The sequence below is a fragment of the Artibeus jamaicensis genome, unplaced genomic scaffold, assembly GCF_021234435.1.
Source record: "Artibeus jamaicensis isolate MK-2021 breed Jamaican fruit bat unplaced genomic scaffold, CSHL_Jam_final contig_311, whole genome shotgun sequence".
Taxonomy (NCBI): domain Eukaryota; kingdom Metazoa; phylum Chordata; class Mammalia; order Chiroptera; family Phyllostomidae; genus Artibeus; species Artibeus jamaicensis.
Genome location: NW_026521717.1, coordinates 13,096,446 through 13,117,614, shown reverse-complemented (window position 1 = coordinate 13,117,614; position 21,169 = coordinate 13,096,446). Strand labels below are relative to the sequence as shown.

At 39.8% G+C, this 21,169-nt stretch overlaps 1 protein-coding gene across 1 annotated transcript in view; it reads left to right on the top strand.

Annotated features, from left to right (window-relative positions):
* The window catches only part of SUGCT (succinyl-CoA:glutarate-CoA transferase), a 1,120,941-nt gene that overhangs the window by 163,556 nt on the left and 936,216 nt on the right, over window positions 1-21,169 (top strand). Inside the window, 1 exon segment of the mRNA XM_053662950.1 lies at window positions 2,326-2,421. Within this exon segment, the coding sequence (XP_053518925.1) occupies window positions 2,326-2,421 (96 nt within the window).

Here is a 21,169-nt window from a genome sequence, read left to right as displayed (position 1 = left end):
TTATTAAATAGTTGTTGAAGATAGCTCATCAAGGCAAAGTCAAACAGAGCACAGAGGCCAAAATTGAGAAGAAAGAATGTGGTAGTGGGCAAGAAATGAGGACAGCAGGGTAGAATCTAGCCCATGCCTACCCCTGGCAGTTGTCTTGGATCAATCTAGTATTCACAGGTTAACCTGTGGTCATCCAGTCAGTCTGCTACCTCATGTAGCCCTTCCTGATGTTGACATGTTAACTAGCAGTTGACTTGGAAATTAGAGAAGTGGAAATACCAAGCCTGTTGTGATTAATTGCTTGGAAAAAATTACTTTTATTAAAGTGAATTATTTGCCTCCAGTAGCACCAGAGCACCTTAGTGCTTTAACCAGAATTTATTTGAAAGGAACAACTCCCTCCACCCTGCACTCCTACCCCCCACCCCCAAAATAGCTAAATCAAAGAGGGACCTTTCTTGTAGATAAGAAATAGAAAAGCCTTAGACTGAAGAATATCTCCCCAATTTCAGGAAAAGCCTTCATAGGAAGATTACTACTATTGCATTCCTGCTATCTTTTTATCTGCCAGACTTTTAAGAAGAATCATAGAGTCAGAAGTGTAGAGAACTTGGAAGCAAATTTAAGACCACTTACTATTTTGCAAATTGTGTTCTGTGTTCATGTTGATGAGGTAACATGGTAGGCCTGCCTCTGCTTTAGTCAGAGCACATAGGGGTATTATCTGCTTATATATTACGATTTCATGTGTTAATGTGATTTGATATAGGAGTGGAAAAATTTGTTTAGGTTACATGCTGAAGATTATAGACAATGTATCTGAAGGTCAGAGTAGTTAAATTATATACCTATAGTTTTACAGCTACTCAGAGGTTGACCAATATTAGAAATCATGAATCTGGACCTCCCATCCAGTGCATTTTTACTACAAAACGTTGATCCGATTTTCCATTTTGAGACACAGAAGTGATCTTTGAAATGGTGACTAACACTAGGCAGCCCCAGGCAGCCTTGGAATGCTCCATGGTTCAAATGTCCAGAACAGATGGAGGTCTAGAAGTAGATGACTCAAAGTTTATTAGTTTTGCCACCTGGGCAGTACAGCCAAACCAGCTGCCATAAGGCAGTTCCAATTTCAACAGAGCAGTAAATGAACATAAAAGTCAGTGTAAATCCCAAGAATATATTAAAGGAGAATGGTTGTTGCTGCAAGGAGATGCATTCGGGCCAAGCCCTACTGGTAGCCCTTGTCTAAGGCACAGCTGCCATACCAAGCTGAGGGCAATAACAGGTTGTGGCACCAAGCCTTGAAATATCACCCCTTGAGGTGTTCTAGGAGCCAATGTCTATGTGGAACATGTTTGACTTGCTGGCTTGGTAGACTCTCAGTCACATCTGATAATTTAGAATGGGAAAAGCAAGCCCATGCTATATCTTGATTATGTTTTGAGTTGAGAAGCTTTTTTTTTTCCTGGAAACTGAAAAGTTATTAGGTCATTTGGACCCTTGGATGCATGGCTGTTCACTGGAACATAAGTTTTTGTGGCTGACCTCTAGGAATCAAGTCATTTATCTTCATGTTATCTTCATGTGGAATTGAACTTGGGGTTTTTCAAGATTTGTATATGAAATATTACAAGAATCAGAAGTTTTAGATGACCACTTTAATTGAACTATGCTTCTTTAAGGCATGGGGTCAGAAGCAAGTTGGGAAAGGTACAGTAATTTTTGTTTAAATGAGGATCATTTACCCATGCACAAAAACGTCAAATAATCTTGATCCTTTGTATTAGTAAAAATGTTTTGGGCAGCAAGTAATAGAAAACTTGACTAAATTGAACAAAATAAAGTCCTATTTATTTATTTATGATGAGTTTAGAGGAATGTGGCCCCTGGCTTTGGTTCACCTACTCAGTGATGACACAGTCTCTTTTTGTGTCAATTTGATGAAAGGTAAAAGGACAGGTGGAGAGGGGATAGGAATGCACAGGTTGCTGATGTAGGCTTTGATGGTAAAGGCTCGACCAGGATCTGTTTGCTGGGTCAACCTCTGCCTTCGATGATTTTTTTCAGGAACTAACTGTTTCTGTGTTTATATGTCTTAGGTGATTGTCACTCAGTACTTAGACTCATGCAATAATGTAATACTGTTCTTCCTTTCTTTGTATGTTGAAAGTATGTATACCTGTGTATTTCTAACCTGTTCGGAGTTTTTCTCTTTTTTCTTCTACAATGACATAAAGTAAAATCAAATTAGAACTTTCATATTATAACCTTTTGGTAATGAGTGAGTATAGATACATTAGCTTTTTGTTTTGTTTTTTTTCCTGGTAGGTGGCATGTTTAACCCAGGTAGCTGCTAATTATCTTATTGCCCAAAAGGAAGCAGAACGTTGGGGCACAGCTCATGGCAGTATTGTTCCTTACCAGGTAAGAGGAAAATTATATAGTATTGGGCTACTATTATCTGCAGTTTTCTTTTTAATGGAATGAGTTTGCAAAATGATTTCCTTAAAAAAACCTTTCAGGGTATTCTGTCACGTATCTTTGTCTGACTGTAACAAAGTTCTGTTGTTCACTTTAGATGCTGTGCTTTGTACATTTCTTCATCAGAAGATTAGTGACAGGACACTTGAAAGGAAAAAAGAAACTTGCTGAAAGTGAGTAACTATTGGACTCAGGATAGTTTGCCTTTTTTTCTTTTTTTCACCCAAAAGAGGCACTGATGGTAGCCATTTTAGAAAGTATAGTTTGTTCACCATGTCAGTGACAAACCAAATGTTACCTACCCCAGTTGACAATAATATTCTCACAGGGTTGGAGTAAAATGAAAATTTGCCTGTGACAGATCTTTAATTTCGAGCAAAGCAGATGGTTCAGGGACTGCTGTTCTTTATTAAGCATCTAAACTTGTCCTTAGAAATTCTTGACTTTGGTAGTGTCAATGAATATGTGAAGGAACTGCTATCTTTCAAAAATAAAAACAAACACAAAAACTCTTAACTCTTCTTTCAAACCCCTAACTTTTGCTTAACCCAGTTGTATCATATAAGACTGTGTTTACTCATGTATTTGTCATATGTTTTGTATTATGTTGTGTTAGGGTATAGGTATCTTTTTCATCATTGTGTCCCTTCTCACATCCAGCAGAAGCACATGCTAGATACTATATAGTTTCTCTTGAATAATGAAGTGAATTTTACTGTAGTAAAATTCTTTTAGTGCAGCACTCTTCTTTTAAACATTTTTTATTGGTGTTCAAGTACAGTTTTCTGCCTTTCCCTCCCATCTCTCCCTACCACCCCAGCTCTTCCCACTTCCCTCCCTTGTTTCCGCACCACCCCCACTGCCACCTTGTTATTGTCCATGTGTCCTTTATAATTGTTCTTGCAAACCCTAGTGTTACAGAAAAAGAGGTCTGAGGTGGGTACAATACTGGCCTACCTAGGGATGCCAAAAACTGCTCAAGAACAGGGGCCCCTCCCAAGGACAAAATACTAATATCTACTGGGCTCTTCTGTCCGCCGCCAATTGGAAAGATATCTTTCAATGCCAGAGATTTGTGAAAAAGAAACAAAATGTTTATTTAATGCTATTCAGGCCTAACACCTCCACTAAAATATCAAAGTCCTTTAGGGTATACACCTACAACCACACAGCACTCCCTTCTCCCACTGTCCCAACTCCGGGTACCTTAAATCAGGAAAAGAGCACATGTCTGTGTTTCAGGCCGCTGGCACCATCAGCTGTGTCACTGTGCAGGATCTCTAGTTAACCCAAAATACTGTGGTACCCTTTCATGGTCCACTGGCAAGAGTTCTTTGTACCCAGTTCCAGTCAAAGTCTCTCTTGCTTTCCAGGCCACGCGGCCAAAGGGGGCACCCCAAAGCCGAGTGGGCCTCTTCTACCAAAGCTGTAGGGGTTCACACTCCACCAAAAGCATGTGGCTTTGTTCTTCTCCTGGCTGCAGGGATATTCATTCTGGCAAAGCTGCATGGTTTTCCCTTTCAACTGGGAAAGAGGGGGTCCGCACTCTGCCAAAACTATGTGGCTCCCTCTTTCACCTAACCAAGAGGGGGTCCTCACTCTGCCCCAAACCGCATGGCTCTGTCTTCACCTGGCCAAGTGGGGACCCTTCATTTCCCGGAGCCAGTCTTTTCCAAGCTCTCATACAGGCCCTCTCACTCTGGGCCGCAGGCCCTAGTTCCATCCTGGGTAGAAGCCACTCCCGTCGCTCTGGCTCAAAACTTGGCCACAGCTATTTAACATATCTATGAAACCAGTTAAAGGTTATAGATATGTTAAATGGCCATTCTAGGGGTTAGCTACAAAACTTGTTATGCAAAACAGCTCTCAATGGCCCTGCTCTATTGGTCCCTTGGGGGGGCCCGTGAGGACATCTTATATGTCTCTCCAATATTCCTATATACTTTGAATTCTGGACACCATTCCAAATCTTTTTTTGCCCCCCCCCCCCCCCCCCCCCCCCCCGGCTGCACCCTGTATCACTAGTTTGGTTAGTGCTCTTAACCAAACACATGGAAGTCAGTATTTTCCATTGGCCAGGAAATCCATCAACACTGCTATCACCCTTTCAATTTTAAGATCATTATTTCTTTGTGCAAAAGTAGTTTCATTTTAATTTTTAATACAGTTTTGAGGAAAGTGGTGACCCAATGTGATTCTAGAATTCTTCTTTATTTCTATTTATGGACTCTTTACATCTGAAGCATTAGTATGATTTTTCTGTACAACTATAATTTCTCTTTTTAATGCATTTAGTTAATCTTTTGACATAATTAGAGTTATGGAGGCATTTTCTTTAGTTCCTTCCCTCTTTTCTCTCACAGTGGTTTTCTTTTTTTCTTTTTTATTATTTATTTATCTTTACAGGAGAAGGGAAGGAGAGAGGGAGAGAAATATTAATGTATGGTTGCCTCTCGTGTGTCCCCTGCTGGGAACTGGCCTGCAACCCAGGCATGTGCCCTGACTGGGAATCGAGCTGCAATCCTTTGATTTGCAGGCCCGCTCTCAATCTACTGATCTATACCAGCCAGGGCTCACAGTGGTTTTCTGATCACCATAGTAACATTTTGCTTCCCACCTTCTTAGCTCTTTGTGTTTGCCTCTGCACTTCTACATAAACCTACCTCACATCACAAAAGTTCTACTTTTAGACTAGTTAGAGATCATAAAATTCAGCCTTCTCATTTTTCAGATAAGAAATCTGATATTTAGATTGATTAGATGGACTTTGACTCTGATTTCCAGCCTCCTGTGGAATGTTCTTTCAGATGTAGGAACCTTTGACAGTAGAGTTGTGATTCCAATTTCCTCCTTCTACTCCACCCCACACCCGCACCACTAAACTTGCTGAGTGTTTTTATCATAAATGGGTGTTGTACCTTATCGAAAGGTTTTCCCGCATCTATTGATATGATCATGTGATTTTGCTTTGTCTTTGCTTTTGTTTATGTGATGTATTCCATTTACTGATTTGCGAATATTGAACCATCCTTGCATCCCTGGGATGAATCCCACTTGGTCATGGTGTATGATCTTTTTAATACATTGTTGAATGCAGTTTGCCAATATTTTTTGAGGATTTTAGTGTGTATGTTCATCAACAATATAGGCCTGAAGTTTTCTTTCTTTGTTGCATATTTTTCTGGTTTTGGGTTTAGGACGATGCTCACTTCATGAAAAGAGTTTGGGAGCCTTCCATCATTTTGGATTTTTTGGAATAGTCCAGGAAGGATAGGGGTTAGCTCTTCCTTAAATGCTTTTTAGAATTCTCCTGTCAAACCATCTGGTCCAGGGCTTTTGTGTGTCAGGAGTTTTTTTTTATTACCGCTTCAATTTCATGTGCTGTTATTGGTCTTTCAGGCTTTCTGCTTCTTCAGTGAGTTTTGGAAGATTATCTTTTTGTATAAATTTATCCATTTCACCTAGGTTTTCAAATTTCTTGGCATACAGTTCTTCATAGTAATTTCTTACAATCCTTTGTATTTCTGTGGTATCAGTTGTAATCTCTACTCTTTCATTTCTGATTGTGTTTATTTAGGTCCTCTCTCTTTTTTTTCTAATGAGTCTCCTCAAAGGTTCATTGATTTTGTTTATCTTTCAAAGAACCAGCTCCTGGATTCACTGATTTTTAGAACTGTGCTTTCAGTCTCTATGTCATTTAATTCTGCTCTCATCTTGCTTATTTCCTTCTACTTGCTCTGGGTTGTCTTTGTTGTTGTACCTCGAGTTCCTGGAGGCATAGGGTTTGGTTGTTAGTTTGAAATATTTCTGTCTTCTTTAGGTATGCCTGTATTGCTATAAATGTCCCTCTCAGGATTGCCTTCACTGTGTCCCATAAGTTTTGAATTGTTATGAGTTTATTTTCATTTGTTTGCAGAAATGTTTTGATTTCTTTCCTAATTTCATTCTTGACCCATTCATTCTTTAATAGCATACCATTCAGTCTCCATGATTTTGGGTGTTTTGGGTTTTTTGGGGGGTGTTGGTTTCTAGTTTCAGTCCCTTGAGGTCAGAGAAAGTACTTGGGTTGATTTTAATTTTATTAAATATGTGGAGGCTTTTTTTGTGTCCTCTTATATGGTCTATCTTTGAAAATGTTCCATGTGCATTTGAAAATAATATGTATTTAGCTTCTTTGGGATGAAGGACTCTATATATATCAGTCAAGTCCATTTCATCTAGGGCATTGTTCAATGACACAATATGTTTTTTGATATTTTGTTTAGAAGGTCTGTTAATTTTTGACAGTGTGGTGTTAAAATCTCCTACTATAATTGTGTTGGTGTCAATATCTTTCTTGAAGTCCTCTAAGAATTTTTTTATGTATTTGGGTGCTCCCATGTTGGGTACATACACGTTTACAATGTTTATGTTTTCTTGGTGGATTCTTCCCTTGAGTATTATGACATGACCTCTTGGGTCTGTCTTCATGGCCCTTTTTTTGAAGTCTATTTTGTCTTATATGAATATTGCTACCCTGTCTTTTTTTCCTGTCCGTTTGCTTGGGAAATTTATTTCCAGCCATTCACTTTAAGTCTGTGTAGGCCTTTTTTTCTGAGATGGGTCTCTTGTAGGCAGCATATGTGTGGATCATGCTTTCTTATCCATTCAGCTATTCTATGTCTTTTGATTAGAGCATTTAATCCACTTACCTTTAAGGTTATTATTGATAGGTTATTATTCATTGCCATTTTTGTACCTGTGTTCTTTTCTGTCTCTGTCTTTCCCTTCCTTTCCTTAGAGTAGTCCCTTTAGCATCTCTTGCAGAGCCGGTTTGGTGGAGGTATATTGTTTTAGATTTATTTTGTGTGGGGAAACTCCTTAATTGGCCTTCCATCTTGAGTGAGAGCCTTGCTGGTAAAGTAGCCTTGGTTGAAAGTCTCTGGTTCTCATTACTTGGAATATTTCTTGCTAGTCTCTTCTTGCTTGGAGTGTTTCCATTGAGAAGTCAGCATCTAACCTTACTGGGGCTTTCTTGTATGTCACTTCCTGTTTCTCCCTTGCTGCCTTGAAGATTCCCTCCTTGTCTCAGGATTTTGCCATTTTAATTTTGGTATGTCTGGAAGTGGGCCTCTTTGGGTTCCTCTTCATTGGGACTCTCTGTTTCCTGGATTTGTGTGACTTATTCTCTAATCCAAGTAGAGAAGTTTTCCATCATTAGTTTTCAAATCGATTTTCTATCCCTTGCTCTTCTTCTTCTCTGTCTTGTATCCCTGTTACATGGATGTTACTACGTTTCATATTGTGTTGCATTTCTCTTAATCCTTCTTCATTCTTTCTGAGCCTTTTTCTTTTCTTGCTCTTTCTGGGTGTTTTTTTTTTACTTTGTCCTCCAACTCACTGCTCCAATCTTCTGCTTCATTGACCCTGCTTGTGATTCCTTCTACTGTGTTCTTCAGTTCAGAAATTGTATTCTTTATTTCCTCTTTTTTCTTGTCAATAGTTTCTATTTCTGTTTTTATGTTGATATAGTTTGCAATGAGCTTATTGTAGTTTTCCTTTAGTTTTTGGTAATTCACTGGGAACTCATGGAGCTTCCTGATAACCATTGCTTTGAACTCAATATTTGATAAAGTTGAGTCGCTTCTATTTCATTTAATATTCTTTCTGAGGCTTCCTCCTTTCCATTTATTTAGGGATTGTTTCTTTGTCTTCCCATTGTTTGTGACTCTTCTTCTCAGCCTCAGCTTTTAAAATAGATGTGTTTTGGCTCCCTGGGTTTATGATGTGAACTTCTGTGGTAGCATACCTGTGAGCTTCAGTGGTGCAGTCTCCTTGTTGTCCTAAGCTCACTGGTTTTCGGCTGTCATTTACATTGGATCTGTGGTTGTCTTTGGGTTTTGATTGTTGTTGGGTCTTTCTTTGGTGGGTCTTTCCCAGAAGATGGTTAACTGAGGGTCTTTCTGTTTTCTACCACTTGCATTTTGTTGTGCTAGTGAGTGCAAGTTGTTTTGAAGTTTTTTCTTCCATGTGTATAAGGTTTCAAAGATTCTCTCTTGTTCTTGTTCAGTTTCTTGTTCTATGTAATTTCTCCACTATTTGGTTGTATTTCGAGATATGTCCTGGATTGAAGTTTGTGTGACTTCCACTCCCTCCTTCACCTTCTTCTGTTGTTCTTTTTGTGGTTTCTTTATTGTTAGGTTTCTTCTTCAAGCGGGTATCCTGGTGTTCACAGCTTCCATCTACTATTTTTTGTCATCAGTCGTAGGGGGGAGGCAAAATGGTTTAAGTCTGCAAGACAGTATTTTATGATATTTACAGTACCAAGTGGTAGAGAAGAGATAGGAGATCCTTTTGTTATGTATAGTGTTAACTGTGATATTCCACCCAATTAGCCACTTGTTAGAAAGGATGGAGAGAATATATGACTCTTGTTGGAGAGGTAAGTGTTGTTAGTTGTATCTAGAAGGTAGTCAGGTTGTGGGAAATCAGATTTTGAGGTAAAATGAGAGTAAAGGATAGTGAATAGGTGTAGTGTGTGGGCAAATAGAGTTAACCATTACAGTAATAGAGTTCAGAAAACTGTGAAATGGAGTAAGATCTGGGAGGGGTCTTGTGTAGTGTTTACAAGTGTATGGAACAGCTATTAATTACAATAATATTAGAGCAACAATCATATGAGAGAATCTATGTCATCTGCATAACCAGAATATGGAACATAGAGTTTTAAGTAGTATGCTAATGGAACACAAGTGAAGTGATGGACAGTAAATTAGCAATACATTATGAAAGAGAGAATAGGAGACACCTGTCAAACAACAATACAATGTAACCAGCCAAACAAAGAGTAAACAGAAAGAACAGGAATACTAAAATACTATTAAAATAAAAGATGTAAGAATAATGAAAAATATAATATAAATATGCAGTAACTTGCAGGTTCTCTGTAATAGGAAACTGAAATTTGTCTAAGTGTCTCAGTTTTTGGGATGCCCACTCTTTGGGTCCAACTCTGGTTCTTTCACAGTTCTAGGTGTTTTTTTGTCTCACTCGTAGGTATTTATGAAAGAAAAAAAAAGCAGAAGAAGAAAGGAAGAAGAGATAAAATGGAAAAGAAAGTAAGAAGGGATAAAACAAAAAGGAGAGAGGAAAAAGGGACTGGGAGATTAAAAAATAATAAAAATTAAAAAATAAAAAATGACTTAAAAAAAAAACAAAAAAACAAAACACCCCTCAAAGCAAAATCCTGTTGGTGGTTTCAAACTGGCCACACCGTTTTTTCTGGTGTTGCTGACTATACCGGTCTGGGTTTTTTCCTCTCTTCCCGATCAGCAGTCAGTTATCCTCGTATGGACTTTCCCCACGCTGGCTAGCTGTGCATTCTCCCCAGAGCTACCATGATGCCTCTCCACCGGGCCCTGGGTGCAGGGTCCAGGACTTCCTCAGAGTATACTTTCCTCAGGGTGAATGTTGTGGGCTGGTGCCTTTCTCGTAGTGCACTGTCCATGGGTTGCGGATGGAGAGCTGGGCAAAGCTATCTCCAGCCCTCTGTGTGCACCCTTCCCAGTGCTATGGGTCTTCCCAGTGCTCAGGGCCTCCTGTGTCCCCTTGGAAGCACTGCCTGGCTGGGTGGGGAGGTGGTCGGATTGATTTCTGTGGGAGAATTCTCCAAATAGTGTCTCTTTTTTTTTTCTACTTTTACTTTTTGAGAAATTCCTCCTACTCAAGCCTTCCGTTCCATACAAGTTCTGGCCTCTGAGCATAGCCCAGCTCTCCAGTCAGACCCGGGACTGTCGGGGTCAGGGCATGTCATGGCACGACTCTCAACTCTGGAGCTGGTGTCCACAGACTCTGTGGGTGTTCATAGCCCCTGTGTATTTGCTACTTAGTCCTTATTCCCCTCTCTGTGACTTTAAGCAACCAGGTCCCTTCCAGTGCTGCTCAAACCTTGTTTGGCCGGGGAGGGAGCAGCCGACCCAGCTTTCTCCCGAGGACCCTGTGGCAGACCCGGTGGGCACCGGACCTGGGGCCTGAGCTGCCTGGGCCCTCCGCCAGTCCCTGGGACCTTATCGTACCAAATCGCTCTCCTTACTGTCTGGTTTCTCAATGTCCGCTACAATTTTTGGTCTCCTATTTTCATATATGCTGGGATACTATTTGCTGTCTGCTGTTTCTCTGTAGATTGGCCAGGTTTTTCTCCTGTGTGTAGGGGGAAGTGGAATCTGCTCCCTCCTACCTCACTGCCATCTTTCTCTGAAGGCGGTTCCATTTTTAGTGTAATTTTTTAAAATCCTCACCTGAGGACATACTTTCATTTCAGAGAAAGAGAGAGAGAGTTGCTTTCCACACACATCCTGACTAGGTATTAAACCTGGAACCTAGGCATGGGCCCTGAATACCTTTCAGTGTATGTTCTGCTCCAGCCAACTGAGCCACATCAGTCAGTAAATGAATAGATCAGAAAACTATGGTACATTTTAAATTTTTTGAGATACCTCCACACTGCTTTCCACTGTGGGTATACCAATCTGCATTCCTCACAACAGTGAAAGGTGGTTCCATTTTGATTTATTGATGATAGCCATTCTGATAGTTGTTTGGTGATATCTTATGGAGATTTTTAATTTGCATTTCTCTGATGAACAGTGATGTTGAACATCTTTGTATGTTTGCTGGCCATCTGTATGTCCTCTTTGGAATGGTGCTTATTCAGATCCTTTGCCCATTTTTTTAAATAGCTTTTTTATGTGTGTTGAGTTTTGTAAGTTCTTTTAAAACTGAATACCCATTATCAAAAGTATCATTGGAAAATATGTTCTCCTATTCAGTGGATTGTCTTTTCAATTTGTTGTTGGTTTCCTTTGCTGTACATAAAGTTTTTAATGTGATGTACTCCAATTTGTTTACTATTTATTTATTTTTGTTTCCTTGCCCAAGGAGATATATCAGAAAAAATATTGGTATGAAAAATGTCTGAGATTTTAATTTTACTGTTTAGGATTTTTATAGTTTCAGCTCTAACATTCAAGTCTTTACTCCATTTTGAGTTTATTTTCATGAATGGTGTAAAAAGGTGATCTCATTTCATTTTTTTGCATGCTATCTAAATTCCCCAACACCTTTTATTGAATAAACTGTCTGTACCCCATGGTACATTATAGCTTCCTTTGTCAAATATTAATTGACCCTATGGATGTGGGTTTATTTAGGGGTTCTTTATTCTGTTACATTCATTTATATGTCTGGATTTTATGCCAGTACCATGCTGTTTCTATTACTATGGTTTTGTAGTATAGTTTGCTATTACATAGCACGATTCCTTTAACTTTGTTTTTCTTTCTAAGGATTGCTGTTGGTATTTGGGGTCCATATAAAATTTTGGAATATTTCCTCTAGTTCTGTGAATACACCTTTTGTATTTTTTTAATATATATTTTATTGCTTATGCCATTACAGTTCTATTTCCCCCCTCATTCCCCTCCACCCTGCATACCCTCTCCCTCACCATTCCCCCCCTTTGGTTTATGTCCACATGTCTCAAGTTTTTTAGATTTTATATTTCCCCTACTATTCTTGCCCCTCCTATCTATTTTCTGCCTACCATCTATGCTACTTATTTTCTGTACCTTCTCCCTCTTTCTCCTCCTCCCACTCCCCTGATGCTACCCCCCCCATGTGATCTTCATTTCTATGGTTCTGCTCCTGATCTAGCTGTCCTCTTAGTTTGCTTTTGTTTTAGGTGTGGTTGTTAATAACTGTGAGTTTGCTGTCCTTTCACTGTTCATCTTTTTTACCTTCTTTTTCTTAGGTAAGGCCCTTTAGCATTTCATATAATAAGGGCTTGGTGATGATGAACTCCTTGAATTTGATCTTATCTGAGAAGCACTTTATCTGTCCTTCCATTCTAAATGAAAGCTTCACTGGATAGAGCAATCTCGGATGTAGGTCTTTGGATTTCATGACTTGGAATAGTTCTTTCCACCCCATTCTTGCCTGGAAGGTCTCTTTTGAGAAATCTGCTGACAGTCTGATTGGAACTTCTTTGTAGGTGACAGTCCCCTTAGCTCTTGCTGCTTCTAGGATTCTCTCCTTCATTTTAATCTTGGGTAATGTAATTATGATGTGCCTTGGTGTGTTCCTTCTTGGGTCCAACTTCTTTGGGACTCTCTGAGCTTCCTGGATTTCCCAGAAGTGTATTTCCTTTGCCAGATTGGGGAAATTCTCCTTTATTATTTGTTCAGATAAGTTTTCCACTGGTTGCTGTTCCTCTTCCCCTTCTGGTACTCCTATAATTCAGATGTTGGAGTGCTTAAAGATGTCCTGGAGGTTCCTAAGTCTCTCCTCATTTCTTTGAATTCTTAATTCTTCATCCTTTTCTGTTTCATCATTTTTTTCTTCCTTCTGGTCCACTCCCCCTTGATTTGAGTCCCAGTTTCCTTTCCATCACTATTGGTTTTCCGTGCAATTCCCTTCATTGCAATGAATTTAGCCTTTATGTGTTCCTCTCATTTGTGACTAAAACCAACCAGTTCTGTGAGCATCCTGATCACCAGTGTTTTGAACTGTGCATCTGAAAGTTTGGCTATTTCTTCATCACTTAGATTTATTGGCTCTGGGGCTCTGAGTTCTTCTTGTGCCACATTTTGATCTGTTCGCACCTGTTACATATGAGGAGAGGAGCCTTAGGTGTTCACCAGGGTAGGGCCACCCAGGTCGCTGGATTGCGACACTGTATGTGGGGGTGGGTTAGAGAGGGACAATAGCGGTCCCCTCTGCTGTTTCCCCCTGTTGCGGCCTGTGTGATCTGTCTCACTGCTAGCTCCTTCGCCTGGTTTATCTGCATGCAAATGTGTGACCGAGATCAGTCTCCCACCTTGTGCCCTCAGTGGGTCCACCTGTTGGTACTCCACACCTGGGATCTGCCCATGGCTGCGTGCACGCCTGGGTCAGTCCAGTTGAACTTTCCTGCCCGACTCTGCTCTGCTGCTGGCTCTGCCCCTCTTACCAGTCTGGCTGAACGGTTTGTTGTTGTCAGACTTCAGGGTAGTTCAATTTTCTGTGGTTTGTCTGCATTTTTGTTGCTAAAAGTTTATTGTTTTTAAACTTAGTTGTGGGAGAAGGCACAATGTTTCCACCTATGCCTCCATCTTGGTGGAAGTCTCCCACCTTTAGCATTTTGATTGTAATTGTGTTGAATGTATACATTGTTTTTGGTAGTATGGACATTTTAATGATGTTAATTTTTTCTATACATGAATCTGATACATGCTTCCATTTTTTTTGTCTTTTTCTTCAGTTTCTTTCTTTAGTGTCTTGTAATGTACAGATCTTTTACCTCCTAAGGGAAACTGTTAGTTTTTCCTGTTGAGTATGTTGTTAGCTTTGGGTTTGGTACGTATAGCTTTTATGTTCATGTGTGTTCCCTGTATTCCCACTTTGCAGAAAGTTTTTTTTAAATAAATGAGTGCTTGATTTTTTTCAAATGCTTTTTGCATCTATTGATATGATTATATTATTTTTGTTTTTCACTTTGTTTATGTGGTATATCACATTAATTGATTTGCAGATATTGTACCAATGTTGCATCCGAGGAATGAATTCCAGTTGATTCTGACCTATGATTTTTTTAATGTATTGCTGAGTTTTGATTGCTAATTTAATGTATTGCTGAATTTGGTTTGCAGCTGGGATTTTCACATATATGTTCATCAGGCATTTCAGCCTCTAATTTCTTTTGGAGTGTCTTTATCCGGTTTTGGATTTAGGATAATGATGGCTTTGTAAAATGGGCTTTCCTTTTCTTGAGTTTTTTGGAGCAGTTTCAGAAGAATGGGTGTTAGTTCTTCTTTCAATATTTGGTAAAATTTACCTATAAAGACATTTGGTCCAGAACTTCTGTTTGCTGGCATTTTTTTTTAATTACTGCTTTGTCTTCATTAGTTTTAATCTCTTCAGATTTTGTTTCTTCTTGATCCACTTTTGGAAAATTGTATTTTTTCAGGAATTTATCCACCTCTTTCAAATCTTCTAATTTGTTGGCATATAGTTATTTTTTTAGCAGCAAAACAGCACCAGAATTTTACTGCATCTCAGATCAGCAACCTTGGTACTTTCTTCTGGCAAAGAAAGAATTAAGAGCCATAGAACTGAAATTATAAGAGAAAGTTTATTTACAAAGTCACAGAGGTAGGAAAGGTGAGCCAGCTAGGGTGTATAAATTAGAGGCAAAAGGAGGGCACTTGGACCTTAGGAAAAAGAAAGGCAGAGAGAATGCACCTGAGAGAAGGAGAGGGGGAAGGTGTGGATGTGCTTCAGAGAGAGAGTGCCTGGGGAAAGGAGGTAGAGGGAAAGATATGGGCATGCTCAAAGAGAGAATATGCACAGTATCTTCCATCCTAAGGGATTTTATCCCCTCTCTAATAGCAGGGATTTTAAGGGAGTTCCTAGGTGAGGATCTCACTATAATATTCATCAACTTTTCCAAGTGTATCCTTTCAGGGTTGTGGTCTTACTGATTTGTTGGTGCTAGGGGAGGGGTTCATTAGTCATTGCATCTGGCTCTGATGTTAGCCATTTCATCCTTTTGTCTGGTTTTGCTGCTTTTCTGGGTCTGGAGCTGAAACACAGTTGAGGCCTAAATCTCATCTCTAGTTTGACTAAAAAGTCTATCTCTGTGGTCAAAAGACCCCGGGCTTTGTTCTTAAGTTTGTATGATGTAGGCCAGAACCTTATTGTCCTGAGGGTTTAATGCCTAATAGAGTAGTCATGGAAGGTCTTGCATAGAAGTACTATGATGCTATTCTATGGCCTCCTTGTTCCTCCTCTGAGGGATTCTACTGCATGACTAGCAACATGCCAGGGGACGAAAGGTCAAGATAGGGTTTAAACCACAGGACCAGCGACATGAAACTTCAGGGGGTCTAAACCACACGATCACTGATATGCTAGGAAAGGTGACCCTGTTGATGAGGTCCCACCTTACAATTGTTTATTGCTTTCCGGTCTGGTGATCATTTGTACTTGGCTTATCATTCTCTTCTGCTCATATCTTTCTAACTGCCTACTGCAGTTTGTGTTGATAAGATCATTTCTCTCTGAGTCTATACTACCTTAGTGATTTCACAGAATTTCATGTGTTCCTTCAGCTGTAATGTTGCTCCCATGATCAGTATAAACTGTCCAAGAGATTAATCCACAGAATGACACTATAACTGCAACTATCTCCTTCCCTAAAAAGACTACTACAACTGATGCCATCATTCATTACATATTTGTCTCAAGCACTACCAGGACTCTGAGCCTTCCAGGCCATCTATTATCATATGAACAATTAATCCCAAAGGCTCTATTCATTTCTTCCTTTGACCCAGTCATTTTTCTCTCATCAGTCTTGGTGGCTCTGAAGTTTACTTAGAGAACCCAAGCAATAGCCAGGACTCTTATTAACCTTCCATCACTTTTAATGATCTTTTCCTGTTTAACTTGGATCCCACTCAGGTATTTCTCAAACTTTAACATGCACATGAATCATTTAGAGATCTTGTTAAGATGTACCTTCTGATTTCAGATGATGTTGATGCTGCACTATAAGTAATAAAGTTTTAGACTTTATTATTATCAGTGGCAGTACCATCTTTTTTGTGTTCAACTGACACATCCCCATATTGATTAGATAACACTCTATGTATCCATGCTTGCACTGAAGGAATGAATATGGGTAGAAGATATGCAGCCTAACTCTGAATTTATGGCTGCCTGTCTCAAATTTTCCTCTCAGTTTTACCCAGAAATCCTGCCATACATATTTACATATTACCTGTGAGATAACTATTTCACATCTTCTATCTTCTCAAATCTTTCCCCTCTTACCTCATCTTTAGCCAAATACTCTGCTTCTTATTTCACTCAAAATCGATGGAATCAGAAGAGAACTACTACATCTTTACCATATCTTTCAAACTCTTACATGTGCATCCATATGTAGTTTATTTCATTCCATTCTATCATAAACAATGACTTGTTCCTTTCCACATTTTTCCTATTCAACTACATTGCTCCTGCACTTTATTTTGTCTATCACTTAGATTGTCAGTGGACAAACATATGATTATATCTTTTTTCTTAAAAAACCCCAGAAATCTTCCTTGGATTCCCAGGGCATGTCTTTTTCCATCTTTTATTCCTTTTCTCCATGTTCACATATTACAAAACTCCTCAAGAGAGTTTTAGGTGGTGTCTTCTATAAAGAAGAATCTACCATTTATACTACAGTGCTATTTGTGCCTTATAGGCAAAGAGATTTTACAGCACTCTGAGGCCTTAGGAGTTTGGGTGCTAGAGGGAAGTTGGCTTTCTGAGCAGCTCATTAATAAGAATACTCTTTTTGTGCATTTTCTTTTTCTTTTTTTTATTTATTTTTTATTGATTATGCCATTACAGTTGTTCTGTTCCCCCCTTCATTCCCCTCCACCCTACCCCCCTGTCTCCACCATTACTCCCCTTTAGTTTATGACCATGTGTCTCAAGTTCTTTAGATTCTGTATTTCCCATACTATTCTTGCCCCCCCCATCAATTTTCTATCTACTGTCTATGCTACTTATTTTCTGTACCTTCTCTCTTTCTATCTACTGTCTATGCTACTTATTTTCTGTACCTTCTCTCTTTCTATCTACTGTCTATGCTACTTATTTTCTGTACCTTCTCTCCCCTTCTCTTCCTCCCACTCCCCTATTGCTAACCCTCCTTGATATTTTCATTTCTATGTTTCTGCTCCTGATCTAGCTGTCCTTTTAGTTTGCTTTTGTTTTAGGTGTGGTTGTTAATAACTGTGAGTTTGCTGTCCTTTCACTGTTCATGTTTTTTTAACTTCTTTTTCATAGATAAGTACCTTTAACATTTCATATAATAAGGGCTTGGTGATGATGAACTCCTTGAATTGGACCTTATCTGAGAAGCACTTTATCTGTCCTTCCATTCTAAATGAAAGTTTTGCTGGATAGAGCAATCTTGGTTGTAGGTCTTTGGATTTCATGACTTGGAATACCTCTTTCCAGCCCCTTCTTGCCTGTAAGGTCTCTTTTGAGAAATCTGCTGACAGTCTGATAGGAACTCCTTTGTAGGTGACTGTCCCCTTAGCTCTTGCTGCTTCTAGGATTCTCTCCATTTTAATCTTGGGTAATGTAATTATGATGTGCCTTGGTGTGTTTCTTCTTGGGTCCAACTTCTTTGGGATTCTCTGAGCTTCCTGGATTTCCTGGAAGTCTATTTCCTTTGCCAGAACAGGGAAGTTCTTCTTTATTATTTGTTCAAATAAGGATTCCACCTGTGGCTGTTCCTCTTCCCCTTCTGATACCCCTATAATTCGGATGTTGGAGCATTTAAAGATGTCCTGAGACTCTCCTCATTTTTTTGAATTCTTGCTTCTTGACTCTTTTCTGTTTGGCCATTATTTGCTTTCTTCTAGTCCACTCCATTGATTTGAGTCCCAGTTTCCTTTTCATTGCTATTGGTTTCCTGTGCAATTCCATTCATTTCAATTAGTTTTGCCTTCATATGTTTGTCTAATTTGTGGCTATAATCAACCAGTTCTGTGAGGATTCTGATCACCAGTGTTTTAAACTGTGCATCTGAGAGTTTTGCTATTTCTTCATCGCTTAGATTTATAGGCTCTCGGGCTTTGAGATCTTCTTGAGCCATTTTTGGTCTGTTTGTGCTCATTAAGTATGAGTAGTGGAGCCTTGGACTCTCAGGTCACTGGGTTGTGACCCTGTATGTGGGGGCGTGGTCAGAGCGGGAAATGGCTACCCCCTCTGCTGTTTCTCGCCCCTGGGTGAGGAGCAGGACCTTAGGTGGTTCACCAGGGCAGGGCCACTCAGGTCGCTGGGTTATGACACTGTATGTGGAGGTGGGGTCAGAGGAGGGAAATGGTGGCACCCTTTTCTGCTGCTCACCGTGGGGCCTGCTCAGTCCCGTAGTCTCACTGCCCACTCCCTTGCTTGTCTATCTGTGCACGAAAGCAAGACCACAGTCAACCCACAGCCCTGCTCCCTCGCTGATTCCCTGCGGTCGCTCGCTGAGTCGCTTACTAGGTCCAACTCTGCGCCTGGGTTCCGCGCACCGGAGTCCATCTGACGGAGTTTTTCTGTGCAACCCTGCTCCAACAGCTGCTGGTTTCGCCCCTCTTACTGCTCAGGCTGAAGAATTTGTTGTTATCAGACTTCCGAAAAGTTCAATTTTCTGTGTTCTGGCTGTGTTTTCTGTTGCTAATATTTAGTTGTCTCTAAACTTGGTTGTGAGAGAAGGCAGGGCGTTTCCACCTACGCCTCCATCTTGGCGGAAGTCTCTTTTTCTTTTTTTAAAAGATTTTTATTTTTAGAGAGAAGGGAAAGGAAGGAGAAAGAGAGGGAGAAGGATATTGATTGGTTGCCTTTTGCATCCCCCCAACTAGGGACTTGGTGTGCAACCCAGGCATGTGCCCTGACAGGGAATTGAACCAACAATCTTTTGGTTCACAGGCTGGCATTCAATCTGCTAAGCCACACAGCCAGAGCTGTACTTTTTCTTGAGCTTTTCAAATGGAATTATCCCAATGACCTGATAATTCACATGGTGATTCTTTTAACCTTTAGTTTTCCTAGAGTAGCTTCTAATTCAAGAAATTCAAGAAAATTATTCAGATGATTAAATAAAAGCATGTCTCCCTTTCTTCATTTGGCCTTTTTCAACCAAAGAGTGGAGCAGGAAGCTGTGCTGTGTTATTTCTGGTAGGGACTTTATTCTTTATATTTAACTTGGCACAAGCAGAGACTACTCAGACAGGTGGTAAATTCCAAATTTGAAGAGATGTGCCACTTTGCTCTCATTCCTTGAAAATGTCAAAATGCTGTTAAATAATAGCATATTAAGTAATCTTGGGAAATGTTTAAAAACCTACATTAAAGAACTTTCAATAAATTAAAAATGTAAATGATATATATGTCTCTTTTTCTTTTTTTAGTGACTTTTTTTTACTATAGTCACACTAAAGCATTCACTAAATGTTTTTTTCCACCATAACCTAAATTCTAAATTTAACTTTAAGTCTAAATCAAAACCTAACCCTCACCTTAAACATAAATTTTACCTTAGCTTTTAATCAACTCTTATGTTAATCCTAAACTTAATTTAAACACAAACCCTAAATTCAATGCTAACTTTAACCCTAACGCAAACCCTAACAACAACTCTAGTCAAAACCTAACCCTAAATGAATCTTAACCTAACCCTTAACCAAATGCTAAACATAAACCTAATTATAATTTTAGAACAAACCCTAAACTTGAAGTTAATTCTAACACTAACACTGAACTTAACCGTAAACTTAACTCTAACCCTGAATCTAAAGCATCCTTAAACCTACCTCTTTACCTAAACTTAACACTAATTTAAACCCAAAGAATAAACTCAAGTGTAACTTGCACTCTAATCCTATCCTAGCTAACCCTAATTGTAAATACAAACCTAATCACAACTCTACCCTAATTCTAATGCAAATCATAACTATTACACAAAACCTATCTCAAAATTGAAACCCAGCAGTAACCCTAAACCTAACCCTAACCCTTATAATAAACCTAGACATAACCCTAATTTAAAATCACATTCTGACCTCAAAGCTAACTCAAATCCTAATGCTAACCCTAATCATCAACTCAGTGCTAACCTCAACTGTTGGGATTGGGAACCACCCTGCCTGGTTTCAGAAGCTGTAACCCCCACCATGGCTAAGGCTGAATGAGTGACCTTTGGACCATAAGCCACTAAGGAAATAAAGCTCATCTCCCTGGCAGGGGTGCTACCTCTGCTCCTTTTACTTCACCCTTCCTGGCCCCCAATGCTTGATCCTTTAGCCAGTGATGGGTAAGATTCCCCAAGGGGGTCATGACTTAAGACAGACACGATCATGTGGAGCCCCCAGGTAAGGACTTGGGGAGCTATAGCAAAAGGGGGTGATGGACCCTTGTCCCTCGGCTTTGACATAACCTGAGTCCTCATTCTGTCTGTGAGAAGTCTCCTAATCTCTTGGCTACCATACTTCCCCTGCCTGACCTAAGCCTGAAACAATGACAGAGGGCAGGCAGCCCTGTGCTGGAAAGGGTAGGCTCCCTGGGTGATCAGGCCTAAGAAAGAATGTATAAAATCCTGTGAAACCTGCTTTGATAAGAATGCTCTCAATTAAATGATAAGGGTCCGAGCAGGAAATGAGTTTGTTTCCCAAAGTTTTGTAGTCCTTTAGCTAACAGACCCTGACTCAGAATAAGCCCTCATAGTTCTTTGTATTCTATTTATTGTTTGATCCTTACTGCCTGACAATGATTAATGAACTTTGCCTGTACTCCTGTGCTAATTGAACCCAATAAAAGCCTGTCAAGGCAAGGGTTGGCATGCTCTCCTCTTGAGAGTGGCTAGGCCTCTCTGAGGCACTCTTCCCATGAGGGAGTAGCCGTGCCATCCCTTTTCCTCCACAGGACTCGGTAGTCTATGTGAATTTGTGTCGTATCTCATCCATAATGCCTCGGACTGTGAGGCAGTGTCCATGTCACTTAATCTAAACCTTAACTCTCATCCTAACCCTCACCTTACTTTAACTCAAAATATAACTTTTACCTCAATCCTAACCCTAAACTGAACTCTAACCCTCACCCTTACCCTTACTCTTCTTCAACCTTAGCT